The 19245-nt window shown below is 69.2% G+C and overlaps 2 protein-coding genes across 2 annotated transcripts; one reads left to right on the top strand and one right to left on the bottom strand.

The window, feature by feature from the left end:
• The first annotated feature begins 468 nt into the window (after positions 1–468).
• F11R (F11 receptor) lies at positions 469–7556 on the top strand. Its single transcript, XM_074164581.1, is given in 11 exon segments — positions 469–535; positions 3579–3635; positions 4563–4676; positions 4805–4948; positions 5954–6039; positions 6042–6185; positions 6297–6399; positions 6823–6927; positions 7041–7050; positions 7230–7278; positions 7521–7556. Coding segments are annotated over 11 exon segments (915 nt in total).
• A 2098-nt stretch (positions 7557–9654) lies between these two features.
• Positions 9655–10797, bottom strand: KCNJ10 (potassium inwardly rectifying channel subfamily J member 10). The gene has a single exon (XM_074164557.1). It carries the CDS (start codon positions 10795–10797, stop codon positions 9655–9657), a length of 1143 nt encoding a protein of 380 aa, XP_074020658.1.
• Between the last annotated feature and the right edge of the window lie 8448 nt (positions 10798–19245).

Genomic DNA, 19245 nt, shown 5'->3' with positions numbered 1-19245 from the left:
CTCCCCCGCCCCCGACCCCCGGGACGCCCCCGACCCCCGGGACACCCCCTCCCCGGGACACCGTCCCCTCCCGGGGGGGCTGCGGTGTGTGTGTGTGTGTGTCCCCAGCCCCGTCCCCCCTCCCTGCCGGCCTCGGGCAGCCGTGGGGGTCCCGGGGGGCTGCAGGCCCCCCCCTCCCTGCCCGCTGCGGCTGGCCCAGCCCGGCCAGACTTTTTTTTAAAACTCTCTGAATTTAAAAAGCGAAAATAAATAAAAATAGTGATTTGTTTTTCCAGGTCCTACAGTTTATTCCCCCCCCTTCCAGCACCCCCAGGGCCCCCTTGGGCACCAGGGTGGGAGTTCCCAGGGAAACCCCCCCACTTCCCTCCTGAGCCCCCACCCCGGGGACACTCCCCCTCCCCCATGGGGGCCTGTGTCCCTGTGATGTCACCACGCTGTGACGTCATGGTGTGACATCACTGTGCCATGATGGCTCTGTGGGAGTATGGGGGCTACCGGGAGGGCTCTGGGGAGTACTGGGACCACGAGGAGGGCAGTGGGATGGTACTGGGAGCACTGGGGGCCACTGGGAGGGCAGTGGGACGGTACTGGGGGGCACTGGGAGGGCAGTGGGACGGTACTGGGGGGCACTGGGAGCCCTCTGCGCCCCGCGGCCTCCTCGGGCCCCGCAGGCCCCGTCGCTATGGCAACGCCCGTGTCCCCGCCCGGGGGCCGCCACGAGGGACGCAAAGCGCGCCCATTGGCCAGAAGTTCTAGGCTCGCTCTCTGATTGGCCGACAGGCCTCGCCCCCCCTCCACACCTGTCGCTCGTGCGGCCCCTTCGCCTCAGCCCATCGCGCCGGAGCTGCGGGGTCGAGCCAACCAGTCACGGGGAGGGGGCGAGCCCCCTGAATGACGAGACACGCGGCGCAGCCAATGGAGGCGGGGAGGACGCGGGGCTCTCAAGCACCTGGCGGAGGGGCGTAGCCGCATTGGCCCGTCCCCCAGGGGGCGGGGCCCACCTGGGCGGGGCGGGGCCGCACCTGGGGCGGGCGGGGGCGCGCAGTGCGGCGGCGGCGGCCATGGCGGGAGCGGCGCGGCCGGGCGGCCCCGGGCCCCGGCCCCGGGCTCTGCTGCAGCTGCTGCTGCTCGGGACGGCGGCCGGTGAGTGCCCGGGAGGGGCGGGGGGGACGGCCGGCCGCCAGGGGCCCGAACAATGGGGCGGCCGGTACCGGGAGGGGGGTGGTGGGTCCCCGGGGGGGTGGCAGCGGATCGACCGGAGGGGGCCGGTTCTGGGAGGCAGCGGGTCGGTCGGGGTCCCCTAGGGCGGTGGCGGTGGCGGTCCCGGTCCCGGTCCCGGTCCCGGAGGGGTGGTGGGGGCTCAGCCGGGGCGGTGGCGAGGGTTCCCCCCGGGGCGGTGCCGGTGCCGGTCCCGGTGGTGGTGGGGTTCCCGGGGGCGGTGCCGGTACCGGAGGGGTGGCGGGGGGGTTCCCGGGGGGTGGTGCCGACGCTCGGGGACGGCGGTGGGTTGCCCGGGAGGGGCCCGGTACCGGGCGACGGCTTCCCCCGGTGCCACCCACCGTCCCCGCTCACGGGAGCCCGGTTTGTACCGGGGGGGGGAATCACGGGAGAGCCCCGGTGCCGCCGCACACGGCGATAACGGGCTATTAATATCCCTGCGGCGCCCCCCCCCGCCCCGGGGGAGCCCCGTGAGTGCCCGAGACCCCGGGGACACCCCGTTATTTACGGTTTACGGCTGGTTTTGCGGCTTTGAGCCCTTCGCCGCCCGGGTCACCCCACGGCGGGGGGGGGGACGACACACCAGCCCCGGGACCCCCCAAAGGTCCCCGTGGGGTCCAGGGGGGTGGGGGGGCGGGATCGGGGCCCCCCCCGCCGAGCTCGGTATCACCGACAGCCGGTAACGGGGGGGTCGGGGCGGCGGGGGCTCGGCGGGGGGTGCGGATCCGGCCGCATTTCCCGGGGCCGGAAAACCGCCGTGGCCAAACATCCCGTTTGGTGGCCAGCGGGGGGGGGGTCCCCGGTGGCGGCGGGGGGGGGGGGGGTTGTCCCCGTCCTGAATCGATGGGGGGGGGACACGTGCCCCCCGCCCGTCCCGGTTAATGAGCAACCGGTGCCACTAACCGGGGGTTCCCGAAGGCCAAAGTGAGGGTGTTGGCCACCGGCCGGCTGGGCTGGGCCGGTGGTGGCCTTCCTGTGGTGGCCTTCCTGTCCCCGCCATTGTGCTGGAACAATCCCGGAGCCCGTCGGGATTAACCCAATCCCAGCCCGTTTGCACCCGGAGCCGGCAGCGCCCCGTGTCCTGGCTCCCACCCCGGGGACACGTCCCGCTCCGTGACCCCCGCCCCGGCCCTGGTCCCTCGGGATGTCACCTTTGTGCCATTTCTGCCCCAAATCCACCCAAAACAACCCCCAAATCCTCCCCACCCCGGCCCTGGTCCCTCGGGATGTCACCTTTGTGCCGTTTCTGCCCCAAATCCACCCAAAACAACCCCCAAATCCTCCCCCCGGCTCTGGTCCCTCGGGATGTCACCTTTGTGCCATTTCTGCCCCAAATCCACCCAAAAATCCTCCCCCCCCCACCTCCCCCAGCCCTGGTCCCTCGGGGTGTCACCTTTGTGCCATTTCTGCCCCAAATCCACCCAAAAATCCTCCCCCCCCCCACCTCCCCCAGCCCTGGTCCCTCAGGGTGTCACCTTTGTGCCATTTCTGCCCGAAATCCACCCAAAACAACACCCAAATCTTGCTCCCCCCCCGGCCCTGGTCCCTGGTGCCATTTCTGTCCCAAATCCACCCAAAACAACTCCCCCCCCCCCCCCAAGCCATGATTCCAGACTCGGCCACGCTGGGGGTCCAGTGACGTTCCCGGCCAGCACCGGGCCACCGTGCCGACTTTGGGGACCACCACCAGGGAAGACCTTCTTGGGGTCACCAGATGCCCCCATTTCCTCCGTGTTTCACCCCAAAATCGCTGTTTCTGCCGCCGCCTGCCCCCCCCCCCCCCCCCCGGGGTTTTGCTTGGCGGCGGTTTCGGGGTGCAAAGGTTGGGGGTGGGTTGGGGACGAAGCTGTGCCACTCCCCGGGCCACCGTCCCCCACGGCGTGAGTCACCCCCAGCGTCACCGGGAGCCGGGGGGGGGCGGTGCCCGTGACCGGGAGACACGGACGAGGGACACGGCGGGGACCCCCCCCCCGCCCCCCCTACCCCGGCCCGTGGTGGCACCGGGAGAGGACACGCGTGTCGAGGCGTGTGCGGGGACACACGGCGGGGGGGGGGGGGGGGAGTTGCAAAACGTCCTGGCCCCGTTTCCTGCGAAACCAGGTAGAAACGGGGCAGGGCAGGAGGGGGGGGGGTGGAGGGGGGGGTGTGACGTGACCGGGGATGGCACCCGGAGCCGGCAGGACGGGATTTTCCGGCTCCCTGGACCGTGACACCCCCCGTCACCCCCTGCCCCGGGGCTCCCGGTGACCTCCTTGACCCGGCCGCAGCCTCCCCGCGTCCCATGGATGGGGACACCCCCCCCCCCCCAGATTTCTCAGCCGTGTCATTTCTTCTCCCCCCCCCCCCCCCCCAAAAAACAGCCTCCGTGATGGGAGCCCAGGTCACCTCCGAGACCAAAGAAGTGCCTGAAAACAAGCGTGAGTGCCCGGCCCCCCCGTGTCCCCCACCCCTCATCCCGGGGGAGGGGACAGTGCCCGCCCCCCCCCCCCCCCGTATCCCCCACCCCATCATTCCAGGGGGGCAGTGCCTGGTCCCGGTGTCCCTCATCTTGGGGGGACAGTGCCCAGCCCCCACTGTGTCCTCCCCACCCCCTCATCCTGGGGGTACAGAGTGCCTGGCCCCCCAATTTCCCCCACCCCATCATTGCAGGGGGGCAGTGCCCAGCCCCCTCTGTGTCCTCCCACCCAGTCATCCTGTGGGGGGGGGTAGCGCCCGGCCTGATGACCCCCAGCCCATCATTCCTGGGGGGGTGGACAGTGCCCAGCCCCCCCTTGTGTCCCCCCACCCCTCATCCCGGGGGGGTGGACAGTGTCCAGCCCCTCCTGTATCCCCCACCCCATCATTGCAGGGGGGCAGTGCCCGGTCCTGGTGTCTCTCATCCCAGGGGGGGCAGCGCCAGGTACTAGTGTCCCCCACCCCATCATCCTGGGGCAGGGGGGGGCACAGTGCCTGGTCCCCTCACCTTATCATCCTGGGGGGGCATGGCCGAGCCGTGTCCCCCAACCTGTCATTTTTGGGGGGTGTCAGTGCCCGACCCCGCTGTCCCCAATGCCATCATTGGGGGGGGGGGGCAGTGCCTGGCCCCGTTGTCCCCTGTCCCCAGTGTCCCCCACCCTGTCGTCCCACGGGGGGGGGGCACAGCCGAGCCATGTCCCCCAACACCTCCAGTGCTGGAAACGGGCTTCACCCCGAGATTCCTGAGTCCACGGCGGGGGGGGTGGTGGTGGTGGGGGGAGGGTCTGGGTGTCCCTGGCTGGGGTTGTCACCGCTGGGGGGGGGGGGGGGGTGGCATGTGCCCTCAGTGTCACTTTCCCCCCACCACCCCACCACAACAATCCCCGCAGCCGCCGACATTCCCTGCGCCGCCTTCCGCTCCGGCTGGAGCAACCCCCGCATCGAGTGGAAGTTCCAGAAGGGCTCCTCGCTCGTCCTCTTCTACTACGGGGGGGAGCTGACAGGTACGTCCCCCGGGTGGGGGGACACACACACACACCCCCACCCACCCCTCCCCCAGCTGTCTGTCCCTCCCTCTGTCCTTCCGTTCCGGTTCCCAGCCCTGTGTCCGTCCCCCCCGGTTCCCCGGCAGATCCCTACAAGCACCGGGTGCAGTTCTCGCCGACCACCATCCGCCTGGAGGGGGTGACGCGGGAGGACACGGGCAGGTACATCTGCGAGGTGGTGGGGGACGGCGGCCACATCGCCAAGTCCGAGGTCAACCTCATCGTGCAAGGTACAGCCCCCCCCGCCCCGGACCCCCAAACCCCCCTCCCCGACTGTCCCTGGCCCCCCCTTTGCTGTCCCCCAAGTCCCCTCCCCAGTGTCCCTTTGCCATCCCCAAGCCCCTCTCCCCAATTATCCCATTGGCCCTTTCCGTACCCCAAACCCCCCCTCCCCATTGTCCCTTTGCTGTCCCTGACCCCCCCCTCCCCACTTGTGCCATTGTCCCTTTACCATCCCCTAAGCCCCCCCTCCCCAGTTGTCCCCATTCTCCCTATGCAATCCCCTCACCCCCCCCTCCCCAATTGTCCCATTGTCCCTTTGCCATCCCCCAAACCCCCCCTCCCCATTGTCCCTTTGCTGTCCTCCAAATCCCCCTCCCCCAATTGCCCCCATTGTCCCTTTGTTGTCCCCTAAACCCCCCTCCCCCAATTGTCCCATTGTCCCTTTGCCATCCCCCCAACACCCCTCCCCATTGTCCCTTTGCTGTCCCCCAGACCCCCCTCCCCACTTGTGCCATTGTCTCTTTGCTGTCCCTTGAGCCCCCCTCCCCACTTGTGCCATCGTTCCTTTGCCATCCTCCAAATCCCCCTCCCCAATTGTCCCCATTGTCCCTTTGCTTTCCCCGACCCCCCCCTCCCCATTGTCCCTTGGTTGTCCCTAAGCCCCCCTCCCCACTTGTCCCATCGTCCCTTTGTTGTCCCCTGAGCCCCCCTCCCCAATTGTCCCATTGCTCTCCTCCAGACCCCCCTGTCCCTTGCCTGTCTTTGCTGTCCCCTAAATCCCCCTCCCCGCTTGTCCCCATTGTCCCTTTGCCACCTTCCGAGCCCCCCCCTCCGAATTGTCCCTTGCCTGTCTTTGCTGTCCCCGACCCCCCCCCGGCTGAGCTCAGCCTTGTCCCCTCCATGGCGGGGTGGGGGGGGACACAACCGGCCGGGGGATTGAGGGGGGGACAGACGCTGTCACCCCCGTCCATCCGTCCCCGCGAGCCCCTCCCCGACGCCGCTCTCTCTCGTAGTCCCCCCGTCCAAGCCGGTAGCCCACGTGCCCAGCTCGGCCACCATCGGCAGCCGGGCCGTGCTGCGCTGCACCGAGGACGGAGGGCTCGCCCCCCCCCCACCTTCCGCTGGTACCGGGGACAGCATGGCCGTGCCCCCCGACCCCAAATCCAGCCCCACCTTCCCGACCCCAAATCCAGCCCCACCTTCCGCAACTCCTCCTACACCCTGGACCCCACCACGGGGGAGCTGGTGAGCGACCCCCCCCTCCCACGGTGACCCCAACCCTGGGGACAACCCCCCCTTCACATTTCCCCCCCACCTCTGGCTCTATGCTCACCTCCCCCCCCACCCCCCCCCCAGATCTTCGAGCCCCTCAGCGCCTTCGACACGGGGGATTATTTCTGTGAGGCCTCCAACAACGTGGGCTCCCCCCAGAAATCCGACGTTTTCCGCATGGAAGCCAGTAAGGATCAGCAGGGGGGGGAGAGGGGGGGCCAGGGCCCTGTGTCCCCATCCCCCCCCCCCCCCCTCCCCGGCATGGGGCTTTTCCAGGCCCATAGGGTGATTTTTGGGGGGGATGCCACCCACCCACCCACCCCCCCCCTCCTTTCGCCCTTCTGGGTTCAATGACATTAATTAGCGGTGTGTTAATGACCCCGCTGAAACAAGCCCTGGGTGTGGAGCTGGGGGGGGGGGGGGGCGGGAAACCACCCATTTTGGGGGGGAAACCACCCATGGGGAGGGGTAAAACTCACCGATTCACCCCAAAACGAGGTCCGGCTTCAATGCTGCCCCCCCCACACACAGCAGGGTTTGCGGGGGTCTCTGTGCCGGGATCCTGACACACACCCACCCCCCCCCCCCATTTCCCCCCCCCCTTTCCCAGGCGAGGTCAATGTCGGGGGCATCGTGGCCGCCGTGGTGGTGCTGCTGATGGTGCTGGGCCTCGTCGCCTTCGGCCTCTGGTTTGCCTACAGCCGGGGATTCTTCAGCAGTGAGTGCCCCCCCCTGCCTGTCACACACCCCCCCCCCGCTGTCCCCTATCCCAGTGTCCCCCATGTCCCCCCCCCGCCTAAAACCCCTCTTCTGCTGCTTTTATTTCAGAGAGAAAAGAGTAAGTGAAGCCCTAAAGCTGCTGCCTCCCTCCTCTTCCTCTGCCGGTGGGGACGGGGCGGGGGGGTCTCTGCACCCCCCCCAGCCTGCTGGGAAGGGGCCTGGGGGCCCTCGGGGAGGGGGGGGACACGGGGACACTCCGGGCAGAGTGACACCCCCTAACGCCCCGGTTTTCTGCAGCACCGTCAGCAAAAAGGTGATTTACAGCCAGCCCTCGCACCGCAGCGAGGTGAGTACCTGGGGGGGGACATGGTGACACGCTGCCCCGTCACCTCCCGGGGGGGGGGGGGCCGGTGTACCCCCCCCCCCCCAGGCTCGCAGGTGCCACCCCTGTCCCCAGCATCCCTTCTCTCTCCCCGGGAACCCCTCTCCCTGGGGACGGTGGCAAAGCTGGACTGTCCCCCCTCCCCGGCACCCCACGTCCTCGTGTTGTCCCCCCCCCCCCCGTTAATGTCCCCGTTGTCCCCGCAGGGCGAGTTCAAGCAGACGTCCTCCTTCCTGGTGTGAAGCCCCCCCCCCCGGTGCCACCCCCTCTTGTAAATGTCCCCAATTACTGTAGTTTACGCCGTGATTTTAACTCTTATTTTTTTAAGTATCACCCGGTGCCTTTGCAGCTGCCTCAGATGGTTTTTGGGGGGTGGGTCTCCTGTGTCCCCCCCCCTGCCCTTTGTCCCCCTCCCCAGCAGGACCTGGGTCCTGGCCGTGCCCCCCCCCCGTGCAGGGATTTGCTGCCCTTTGGGGATGTCACTGTGTCCCTGGGGGGGGGTTTCTCGGCTGCCTCCTCCTCGGGGGGGACGGGGCTGTGGTGGGGGCTGGTGTGACCCCACATCCCCCCCCCCAGCTGGGGGGGGTGTGTGGGGTGTGGGACCACACCAGTCCCAGCCCCGCACTGGTCCCAGTTGCCCCCCTGTCCTGGGGGGGGGGCTGGCCCGAGCCTGTGGCCGGTGGCTACAAGTGGCCACTGCTGGGAACAAATAAACCTGTGTCCTTGTACCGAGTGTGCCCTTTCCTGGGGGGGGACGGGGGACGGGACATGGGGATGGCTCTGCCCCCCGACACCTTTTGGGGGCTGTGGGGGGCCCTGGGGATCTGATGGTGACAGCCCCCCCCCCCCATCCGGCGCAGGCGGCAGAGCCCTTCCCTGCCATCAACGTAACCTTTATTTAGTACCAGCTTCGCCTTTTCTCCCCCCAAATCGAGGAGGAGCTCCCCCCCCCAACCCCCGGTGGTGGAGGGCAGGGGGGGGGACGGGGCGAGACAGTCTGTGCCAGGGGAGGGGGGACGACACCCCTTCCCCGTGATATATATATAGATTAGTGGCACTATATATATATATATATAGGTATCTCCTGGCCTCAGCGCGGGGGGGGGCAGCCGGGGCCGCGCGTTAATAGCAGAGCTCTACGTTAAGCAGCAGCGACGGGGCTGGGGGGGGGGGTCCCCGGCCCGGGGGGGACGCGGCGCCGCAGCCGTGTCCGATTATTGGTGACACCCCCCACCCCCGGTGTGTCCCCCCCCACCCCACAGCAGCCCGGAGAGGAGGCGGGGGGGAGAGGGGGTCAGCACAGGGAGGAGGGTCTGGCTCTGGGGGGGTGGGAGTGAGGACAGGGGGGGGCTCCTCCTGCCTCAGTTTCCCCTGTGGAGTGTGCGATGGCCCCAGATTTGGGGGTGCCCCTGGGGGTTTGGGTGCTGGGGGGGAGGGTGAAAGGGGTGGGGGGGCCTGGGGAGGGGTCTGCACCCCCCTCCTGAGCTGTTCCAGGGATGGGGGGGTCCCAGGAGGTCAGAGCCTCCTGCTCCCCAGCCCACATGTGCAGCGAGTGGACTCGGGTCTCAGCCTGGGGTGGGATCAGGCAGCGGGATGGCTCCCGGTGGGCAAGAAGCGTTGGCCCTGGTTGTCTCCAGGGGCGGGAGGTGGCCATGTGTCCCCCCACCCCAGGGACAGCACCCCCCCGCAGGGCTGTCCCCTGCAGCGGGTCTGGGGGTCTCTGGCTGGTGTCAGCAGAGCATTAGGGGAGGGGGGACGGGGAAAGTCCTGTCCCCAGAGGGTTGGGTGGGCCCACCAGTGGGTGGGCGAGCACCTGCAGGGTCCTCAAGGGGTGAAGTGGCCCAGGATGACGGGAGGAAGAGCCAGTGGCCTCTCTGAGGACTAGTGGCACGTACAGGGGCTGGTGGCATCTCCAGCAGTGGTGGCATCTCCAAGGGCTGGTGGCATCTCTGGGGCTGGTTGTACTTCCAGCAGTGGTGGTATCTCCAGGGGCTGGTGGCATCTCTGGGGGCTGGTGGCACCTCCAGGGTTGGTGGCATCTCTGGGGCTGGTGGTACTTCCAGCAGTGGTGGCACCTCCAGGGGCTGGTGGCATCTCTGGGGGCTGGTGGCACCTCCAGGGTTGGTGGCATCTCTGGGGCTGGTGGTACTTCCAGCAGTGGTGGCACCTCCAGGGGCTGGTGGCACCTCCAGGGGTTGGTGGCATCTCCAGCAGTGGTGGTATCTCCAGGGCTGGTGACATCTCCAGGGTTGGTGGCATCTCCAGCAGTGGTGTCACCTCCAGGGCCGGCGTCACCCCCGGGTCCGGTGTCCCCTGCAGCGCTGGCGTGATGGTGGGGGCTCAAACGTTGCTGATGCGCACGCTGAGGGGTGCCCCCTCCCGCTCCCGCTCGGCCGCCTCCCTCAGGGACTCCTCCAGCTTCACCTTCTCGGGGTCCCCGAACCTCACGGTCTCGTGGAGGCAACACGGCGCCGCCACCTTCACCACCCGGTCGAAGAGGCTGAAGTCGGCCACGTACTTGCCGCTGGCCGAGAGGGAGATGGCTGGGGTGAACTCGTAGCCCCAGAGGATCTCCTCGGGCAGGTAGGAGGTGCGCACTTGGCACGTGGCGCTGGTGGACTCCACGGTGCCGCTGAGGATGACCACCAGCTCGAAGTCGCCTTCGCCCGTCCGGAGGGCCAGGTCCCGGAAGGGGCTGGTGTCGTCCACCACGTGGTAGAAGGTGAGGGGCAAGATGAGGAAGGGGCTGTCGGAGGAGGTGTCCACCTGGAAGTCCACGTTGACCTGGTTGAGGCGGACGCTCTCGCCTTCCTTGGTGAGGTGGGTCTGGAGGAGCTTGCCCGTCACTTGGCAGCCAATGAGGAGGCTCTTGCGCATGTTGGCCACACGGATCATCAGGCAGGTCTTGCCGTTGTGCTGGGCCACCACCGCGTTCTGGCTGAACTTGATGGTCTCGGCCCGTTTCTTGGGCCGGGCGATCTTGGCCAGGAAGGTGCCGGTGATGAAGATCTCCATGATGGTGGTGAGGACCAGCTGGGTGATGAGCAGGACGATGGCGAGGGGACACTCCTCGCTGATGTAGCGGAAGCCGTAGCCGATGGTGGTCTGGGACTCCAGGGAGAAGAGGAAGGCGCCGGTGAGGGTGTGCACCTGCATGACGCACGGCGTGTGGTTGGCCGGCGGGTCGAACTCCAGCAGGTCCCCGTGGACCACGGCCACCAGGTACCAGATGACGCCGAAGGCAAACCAGGTGCCGGCAAAGGTGGCGGAGAAGAGGATGAGCTTGTAGCGCCATTGCATGTCGATGAAGGTGGTCCAGAGGTCCTTGAGGTACAGGAAGCGCTTGTCAGCGATGTGCTCCATCCGCACGTTGCTGCGGCCATCCTTGGTCATCACCCGGCGCCGGCGCAGCCCCGAGCCCATGAGCGGGCGGCTGTCGGTCTGCGTGGTCTGGCTGTAGTACACCTTGGTGGCCGACGTCATCTGGAAGGGGCGGTGACGGGAGTGGAGGTGAGGGGGGGGCGCTGCCTGGGAGAGGGGGGTCCTGGGGTTTGGAGGGGTGTTGAGTGGGTGGGTGGAGGGATGGAGAAGATGGAGAGAGAGAGGGAGGAAGGGATGGAGGAGAGGGAGGGATGGGAAGAGAGATGAAGGATGGATGGATGGATGAAGAGGGATGGAGGAGAAGGATGGAGAGGATGGAAGTAGAGGAGGGATAGATAGAGGGATGGAGAAGAAGGATCAATGTATGGATGAAGAGGGCTGGAGAAGATTGATGGATGGAGAGGATGGACAGAGCAGATGGATTATGGATGGATGGATGGACAATGGATGGATGGGATGATGGTAAGAAGGTGGGTGGATGGATGGAGGGAGGGATGAGCAAAGGAATGTCCAGCCCTGAGGGACGGGTGGGGGGACAGAGGGGACAAACGGGGGACGAGGATGGAGTTTGGTGTCCATTGGGTGGATGGGATGGAGCTGAGGGGGCGGTAGACGGAGAGGAAGGATGTGGGGGGACAGGGATAGGTGTGGGGGTGCACTGTGGCATGGGGGGGGGGGGTGGGAGCTGGGGGGGGACACCCCTTCCTGCCCTTCCTTGGTGCTTCCGGCGCTGTCTCCCCCATGGCCCTGGGCAGGGGCTGAGGCCGGGAGGACTCATCTCACGTCAGGGGGTCACTGGGGGGGGGGCTCAGGGACAGGGGCTGCTGTCGCTCCCACTCCTCCTGTGGCCACCATCCGTCTGTCCATGCTCTGTCCCTCTGTCCCCTACAGCCCACCCTCCCTCCGTCCGTCCTGTCTCCACGGATCCATCATCTCCCCACCCTCTGTCCATCCTTCCGTCTGTCCCTCCAGCCTCCATCCACCCACCCATCCATCCATCTCCCCACCCGTCCACCCGTCCGTCTGTCCGCCATGCCCCTTCGCCCCTCCATCACCCACCCACCCACCCGGGGGGAGCCGCATCCACGCATCCGTCTGACCGTCCCCCTCACCCCCCCGCATCCGTCTGTCCATCCACCCCTCTGTCCATCCTTCCATCAGCTCCCGCCCGTCCCCCCACCCCTCCCTGCAGAGGGGATCCATCCATTGTCCGTCTGTCTGTCCCCTACAGCCCACCCTCCGTCCATCCATCCCGTCTCTCCACGGATCCATGATCTCCATCCTTCTGCTCCTCCACCCTCTGTCCATCCGTCCGTCTGTCCCTCCATCCACCCACCCGTCCATCTCCCCACCTGTCCGTCCATCCATCCATTGTCCGTCTGTCTGTCCGTCCATTTACACACACACCCCCACACACCCATCCCCATCCCTCCGTCTGTCCGTCCCCATCTCTGTCCCCTGGCAGCCTTCCCCCCCCCACCCACCCCCCGCCAGAGGAGATGGAGGAGGAAGGGGGATGAATGGGAAGTGACAGGGGACAAACGGGCCGGTGGCAGCGGCGGCGACCGGGGACAGGGACGGGGACGGAAACGCGCCTGGCGCGTTTCCGTCCCCGTCCCTGTCCCCGGTCGCCGCCGCCGCCACAGAAAAATCCTTTCAGCCCCCGCCAGCCCTTGGCCCCGCCACGGCTTCCGCCACGGATGCGGCAGGTCAGCCAGCGGGGGGGGACAGCGGGGGACACCCTGGGGGGGTCTCCTTGGAACTCGGTCCCCCTGCGCTGGCCAAAGCCTGGTGGGGCGCTGCCACCCTCCCGGTGAGAGGCGGAGGTGCTGGGGGTCCCCCGAGCCACCGTTGTCCCCCAAGGTCCCCCGTGTGTCCCCAGAGTCACCCTGTCCCCAGGGCCACCCTGCGTGTCCTGGAGCTGCTGGGGGTCCCCAGAGACAGCCACCATGGCCCAGGGGTCCCCCTGTGTCCCCAGGGTCTCCATGTGACCTGGAGCTGCTGGGGGTCCCCAGAGCCCCCATGTCCCCAAGGTCCCCGGTGTGTCCCCAGGGCCACCCTGTGTGTCCTGGAGCTGCTGGGGGTCCCCAGGGCCACCGTGTCCCCAGGGTCTCCATGTGACCTGGAGCTGCTGGGGATCCCCAGAGGCATCACACATCCCCAGAGCCACTGTGTGACCCCAAAGCCACCCTGTCCCCCCCAGTTCTGCCCATCCCAGGTGGCAGCACATCCCCAGCCGTGTCCCCAAGGGGGGACAGCAGTCCCTGCACCCCTCTTTGGGGTCCCTGCACCCTCTCTGGGGTTCAGACTGCCCTTTTTGGGGAGTTTTCCACCCCTCAGGGTCCCTGCATCCACCTTTGGGGTCCCCACACCCTTTCTGGGGGGGTCTCTGCACACTCCAGGGTCTCTTGCACCCCTTTCTGGGGGTCCCAACCCCTCTCCTTGGGGTCCCCAGGCCCTTCTTTGGGATCTCTGCCCCCCTCCCCTTCATTTTTGGGGTCACCGCGTCCTATAAAGCCCCCGGCCAGTGCCGCGTGCCCCCGTGCCCCCCGGCCGGGCTCCCGTGCGGGGACACGGGTTGTGACAAGCCGGCGCTTGTTCCCGGCGCGGGGCCGGTGCCCGCGGGCAGAGCCGGGGCCAGGGCCGGTTACCCATTAACCCCCCTCGAACTTCTCCCCCCCCCCCTCCCCTGCTCCTGCGCCTCAGTTTCCCCCCCGGGGCTGCTCCACGCTGGGGGGTGAGCACAGGGATCCAGTCCCACTTGGGGGGTCCGGTGTGGGATGAGGTGGGGGGGGGGGGGGACACACACACACAGGGACACGTCCCCCCTCGCCGCGTCCCGCTGGCACCACCAGGCCGGGCACCGTTCCCACGCCCGCCCGGTGCCAGCCATGGCCGGGCTCCCCGCCAGCGGCATCCCCCCCATCCCCAAACTGGGGCGCTGGGCTCCGCGGTACTGGTGGCAACTGGGAATGGCGGAGGGGACACACACACGGGGGGGACCCCATCCCCACGGCAGGGTCGGGGGGCTGGGGGGCTGCGGCGTGGGGCAGGTCCCGTGGGGCTGGGGGTGTGGGGCGGGCGCGCGGGGCTGGTGGCGGGGGGGGGGGGGGACGGGGACACGGGGACAGTGGGGCCATTGTGCGCCCCGGAGGAGAGGCCTCAATGGAGCTGGCGGGGCACAAAGGCGCTTTGACGAAGCCCTTCGTTAACATGCAGGGCCCCGCGCGCCCCGCCGCCAGCACGGCCCCCGGCGGGGGTCCCGGGGGGCCCCCCCCACCACCCACCCCGCTGCGCTGCCGGCCACCGAGCCCCGGATGCCTGGGTCCCCCCCGCCACCCCCTCCTCATCCTGCAGACACCCCCCCACCCCCCTCCCCATCCCACCCTGCACCCCCTTATTGAGGCCAGACCCGGTTTGAGCCCAAATTTGGGGCCGGTGACGGGGCCCCCGGGGGAGGAACGTCCCCGCGCCCTTCACGCTGCCACCCACACGCGGGACACGCCAGGGGGGGGCAGGAGCCATGGCCCCCACCCCATCCCAACCCCTGGCCATGGGGGCGACGGGGACACCCATCCTCCCCCGCAGCACCAAGGACACCCCAAAATGATGATTTTTGGCTTTCTCGCCCCCAGCGCTGCCCAACCCTCGTCAGCCACCAGCGGAGGCTGCAGATTGGGGTGGAAAAAGCCCATTTTGGCCCTTTTTCGAGATGCCCCCGCAGCGCGTCCAGTGGGCCCACGGGTGTGGGGCTCCCACGGGACCCCTGTGGCGCCGGTGCCGGCGATGGGGCAGATCAAGGTGGCAGTGGGGCCGGCAATGGGACGTCCCCATGGCCACCCTGCTCCCCGGGGACGGCCGGCGCCAGCTCAACCCTCTGTAGCCACCCGAGAAGCCACCGCGGGGCGGTAACCGCAGCCCCCTCCAACCGGCCCCATTAACCTCGTTAACCCCCAGCCCTGCTAACCTGCAGCCTGGGCAGCTCCCAGCCTGGTTAACCCACACCACGGGTAACCCACAGCCTGGTTATCCTGCAGCCCGGTTAACCCACAGCTGGGTTAATCCACAGGCAGATTACCCTGCAGCTGGGATCACCTGCACTCCGGGTAACCCACAGCCTGGATAACCCACACCCGGGGTAACCCACACCTGGGATAACCCACACCCGGGGTAACCCACAGCCTGGATAACCCACACCCAGGTAACCCACACCTGGGATAACCCACACCCGGGGTAACCCACACCCAGGGTAACTCACACCCGGGGTAACCCACAGCCCAGATAACCCACACCCGGGGTAACCCACAGCCCGGGTAACCCACAGCACAGATAACCCACACCCGGGATAACCCACAGCCCAGTTATACCAGTATGGCTAATCCACCGTGGCTAATCTGCAGCCCTGCTAATCCAGCGTAGCTAATCTGTGGTCCCGCTAATCCGCATCCTGGCTAATCCGGCGTCACTAACCGACAGTCCGGGAACCCACCGGAGCCAGGATCTGGTCCCAGTAACCCACAGCCTGGTTAACCCACAGCCCGGTTAACCCACTGCCTGGCTAACCTGCAGCCCGGCCGGGGCCACCAACCCAGCACCCAGCGGGTCCCCACTTGCCCGTTGTGGCACCTTGGGGGGAGGAACGGGGACACTCCAGCCCCCCCTGACCCAAACGCCCTTGAAACGCCCCGTCCCCAGGGACCCCGAGCCCATGGTGGGGTGTGGGGGGGATTAACTTCCCCCGATGCCAGGCTGAGACCACCCAGTGTTGTTACACCAGTGCGGGGGGGCCAAGAAGAGTGGGGCGCTCGGGTGCCACCACCCCCCCCCTCATTCCAGGGGGTCCCTATTTGGGGCTCAGCTCCTGGGGTGGGGAAGGGGCTCAGGCCTCCTCCCCCAGGGCTGTGGGGACACCTCAGGGACGGGTGGCCCTGGAGACATCCCGGGGGGGGCTTCTGTGCCCCTCCATCCTCTGTCCCTCAAGGTCCCTCTGTGCTGGGGGGAGAAGGGGGACACCCACGGGGAGCGGGGACATGGGGATACGTGACGTGGGGACGTGGGGCAGGGGGATGCGGGGACACGGGGGTGTGCAGAATGTGGGATGTGGGGACACAGGGACAGGGGTCGTGGGGTACAGGGGAGATGGGGGCACAGGGGCACGGGGGTGGGGGACCCGGGGATACAGGGTCACAGGGATGCGGGGACACGGGGTTGTGGGGGGATTTGGGGACAGGGGGATGTGGGACAGGGGGACATGGGTTTACGGGGACAGGGGGCAGAGGGATGTGGGGTGATGGGGACACGGGGATGCAGTGCTACAGGGGACACGGGGACGTGGAGCTCCGGGGGACACGGGGGGCTCTGGGGGACGTGGGGGACACAGGGACGTCTACAGGGACGGGGGGCTCCGGGGACGTGGGGTTACGGGGTCCCGGTGCCGGTGGCTGCGGGGACCCGGGGACCGATGGCGGTCCAGCGGCGCCGGCCGGTGCCCGCAGCCCTCGGGGCGCCCCGGAGGGGACGGGGGACCCCCGAGCCCCCCCCCGGCCGCCCTTACCTTGCTCGGGGAGGGCCCCAGGGGGTCCCGGCCTCGCTCAGCCCGGCCGCCGCCGGCTCCCCATGGGCTTTATGGCTCGGCGGGGCCGGCGGCGGCGGGACGGGACGGGCCCCCCCCGCCTGTCTTCCCCCCCCCCCCCCGGCCCGGGCCGCCTCGCCGGGCCCGGCTGGCACCGATTGGCGGGGCCGGGGAGGGGGCCCGGGGCGGGGAGGAGCCGCCGGGGGCGGGACGGGGGTTAATGGGGTGGAAAACGAGCCGTCCCGCACCGGGTCACGTTACCGGCCACGGGGGGCGGCGAGGGGACCCCGCCCGCGGCCACCGGCACCGGGAGGGGGCCCCGGTACCCGGCAGCGGGCAGAGAGCCCCCCCCCACCCCACCCCTCCCCGGGTCACAGCAGCGCCCACCCCCAGGGATCCTCTCCCCGACGCCCCCCCGCCTCTAGCATCCTTGAGCGTGGGGTGACAGGGGACCCGCCGGAGCCGGGTGTCACCCGTGTGCACCCCCCCCCCACGCGCACAGGGGACACCCCCCCCCCCCAGCAACTCCCGTGGGGGCACCGCCGGCCACGATGCTGCTAATTATGGGGAGCAGCGGGGGGGGAGGAGGGGGGGTCGCAGGGTGCGGAGCCGCGGGTCCGTGGGTCTGTGGGTTCGTGGGAATAGGGGTCCGTGGGGCTGTGGGGTGCGGGTCCGTGGGGTGTGGGTCTGTGGGTCCATGGGAATAGGGATCCGTGGGGCTGTGGGGTGAGGGTCTGTGGGTCTGTGGGTTCGTGGGAATAGGGGTCCGGGGGGCTGTGGGGTGCGGGTCCGTGGGAATAGGGGTCCGGGGGGCTGTGGGGTGCGGGTCCGTGGGTCCGTGGGTCGCGGCCGCCCCACACAAGGCCCCGCTGTTCCCGGGCCGGGGCCGGTTCCCCGGGGCCGAGGCACAAAGCGCCTTTGTCCGCCCGGGGGGGGGCCGGGGGGGGGGAGCCGGGGCGGTGCGGGGGCTCCCGGAGGCGGCCCCGGGCACCGGGGGAGGGCCTGGCCGCCGGTGAGGGGCTTGGCTACTGATGGGGGTCCTGGCTAGTGACCACTGAGCCCTGGCTAGTGATGGGGGTCCTGGACAGAGCTGGGGGGTCCTGGCTGGTGATGGGGGGACTTGGGCTATTGAGGGGGGGAAGTTGGCTAGTGAGAGAGAGTCTGGGTTAGTCGAAGGGCGGCTTTGGGCTAGCGAGGGTCAGCCGTGGCTACCAGTTCAGTGCCTGGGCCAGCGCGGTGGGGGGGGGGTGGGGGGGGCGGGTCCTCGTGTGCACCCCCCCATGCTGTGCTCTGTGTCCGCACTCCCCCCCCGCCTGTGTCCTGTGTCACCCCCCCGCCGTGCCCCACGTCACGCGTGTCCCCGCCCCCCCCTCCCGTCCCGCAGGTGTGCGCACCTGCCCCCCCCCGCACACGCGTGTGAGCACACACACCCCCCGCGTGCTTTCACACGCGTGGGTAGGGGTGCGGGGGCAAGGGAAGGGTCCGGGGCGGGGGTCCGGCTCCGGGGGGGGGTGTCCGGGAGGGGGCGTGTCCGGGGTGTGGGGGGGGGGGCGGGCGCTGGTCGGAATTTCGGTATTTTTAGCCGCGCGCTCCCGGTGCGCAGCCGTTGCCGGGGAACGGCGGGAGCGCGGCCGCGGGAACGGCGAGGGAGGGGGGGGAGAAAACGGGGAGGGAGGGGGGGGGACACGGACACCCCACACCGGCACCGGGAGCGGGTCCGGGTCCGGTACCGGGCGGGGTGTGTGGGGGGGAGCGCTCCTGCGCGGCCGGGGCGCTGCGCTCCCCCTGCGCCATGCGCGCAGCCTGCGCGGCCCGGCGGGAGCGGCGGCCGCGGGGCGAGCGGTGAGTGCGGGGCTGGGGGGGGGGGGGTGTCCTGCTGCCTCCCCCTGCGCCCCATCGCCCCCTGCACCCACCCCACCCCCCCCACGCGGCACACGGGGGTGGCACCGGGGACACCCCCCCTCTCCGCGGGTGGGGGGTGCGGGGGGCGCGCGGGGGCCCGGCCTGCTGGGGGGGGGGGCAGCACAGACCGCGGAGGATGCGCCCCCCCCCCCCCCGCCTCCTTTCTGCCCCCGGGGGGGTGGGGGTCCGGCACCACGGGGGCGGGTGGGAGTGGGGTGCCCCACGTCGGGGGGGGGGAGGTGGGGGCCGCAGGGACCCTCAGGCTTGGGGGGGGGGGGGGGCACAAGCAGAGAGAGGGGGTGTGTGCCACACGCGTGTGAGTGGGTGTGCAAGGAGGAGCTGTGTGTGCTGTGCAAGGCCCAGTGGTGTGTGCACGTATGTTTGCATGTGTGTGTGCATGCGTGTGCGTGTGTGGCCAGGTTCCTTGCGCATGCATGTGCTGCCGCCAGGCCGCAGCCTTGGTGCACACCCCCGTGCACACACACACCCACCCACGCCGAGACACACGCGTGGGCCTACACCCCCTGAGGACAAACACGTGTGCATCCATGTCCCTGAGGGGGTGGTGCACACGTGTGCACGCCTGCTCGTGTGTGTGTGTGCAAGGTGTGCATGCTCTGGTGCTGTGTGTGTGCGAATGCACATGTGTGTGCATCTACAGGTGCCTCTGCTGGCATGCGCACGTGTGTGCATCTGTGTACATGTCTGTGCGTCTCTGTGCATGTGTGTACACGCATGTGCATGTGTGTGCACCCGCAAGCAACTGTGTACATGGGCGTGCCGCCATGTGCGTGTGTGCACAAGCGTGAGCACGTGTGTGCATCTGTGTACACCTGTGTGCATCCATGTGCAGGTGTGTGCACGGATGAGTGCACACGCGTGTGCTCAGCACCCCTGGATGCCTCAGTTTCCCCCCTCCCCAGAGCCCCCGGGGGTGGGGAAGTGGGGGGCGCCTAGGCGTCCCCGCAGGCCCCCCCCCACACCAGCTGGTGCCCCTCCGTCCCCCCAGTCCCCCCAGTCTGGGCGGGGGCGAGCGGCGCCGTTAACCCCTTCCCCCCCGCAGCCTGTGAGGGCCG

This window comes from Numenius arquata, chromosome 27, assembly GCF_964106895.1.
Source record: "Numenius arquata chromosome 27, bNumArq3.hap1.1, whole genome shotgun sequence".
NCBI classification, from domain to species: domain Eukaryota; kingdom Metazoa; phylum Chordata; class Aves; order Charadriiformes; family Scolopacidae; genus Numenius; species Numenius arquata.
This window is presented reverse-complemented; position numbering and strand designations above follow the sequence as displayed.

Bases quoted from the DNA above. Each gene is read 5' to 3' on its own strand.
- KCNJ10 (XM_074164557.1), bottom strand. From the start codon at position 10,797: ATGACGTCGGCCACCAAGGTGTACTACAGCCAGACCACGCAGACCGAC.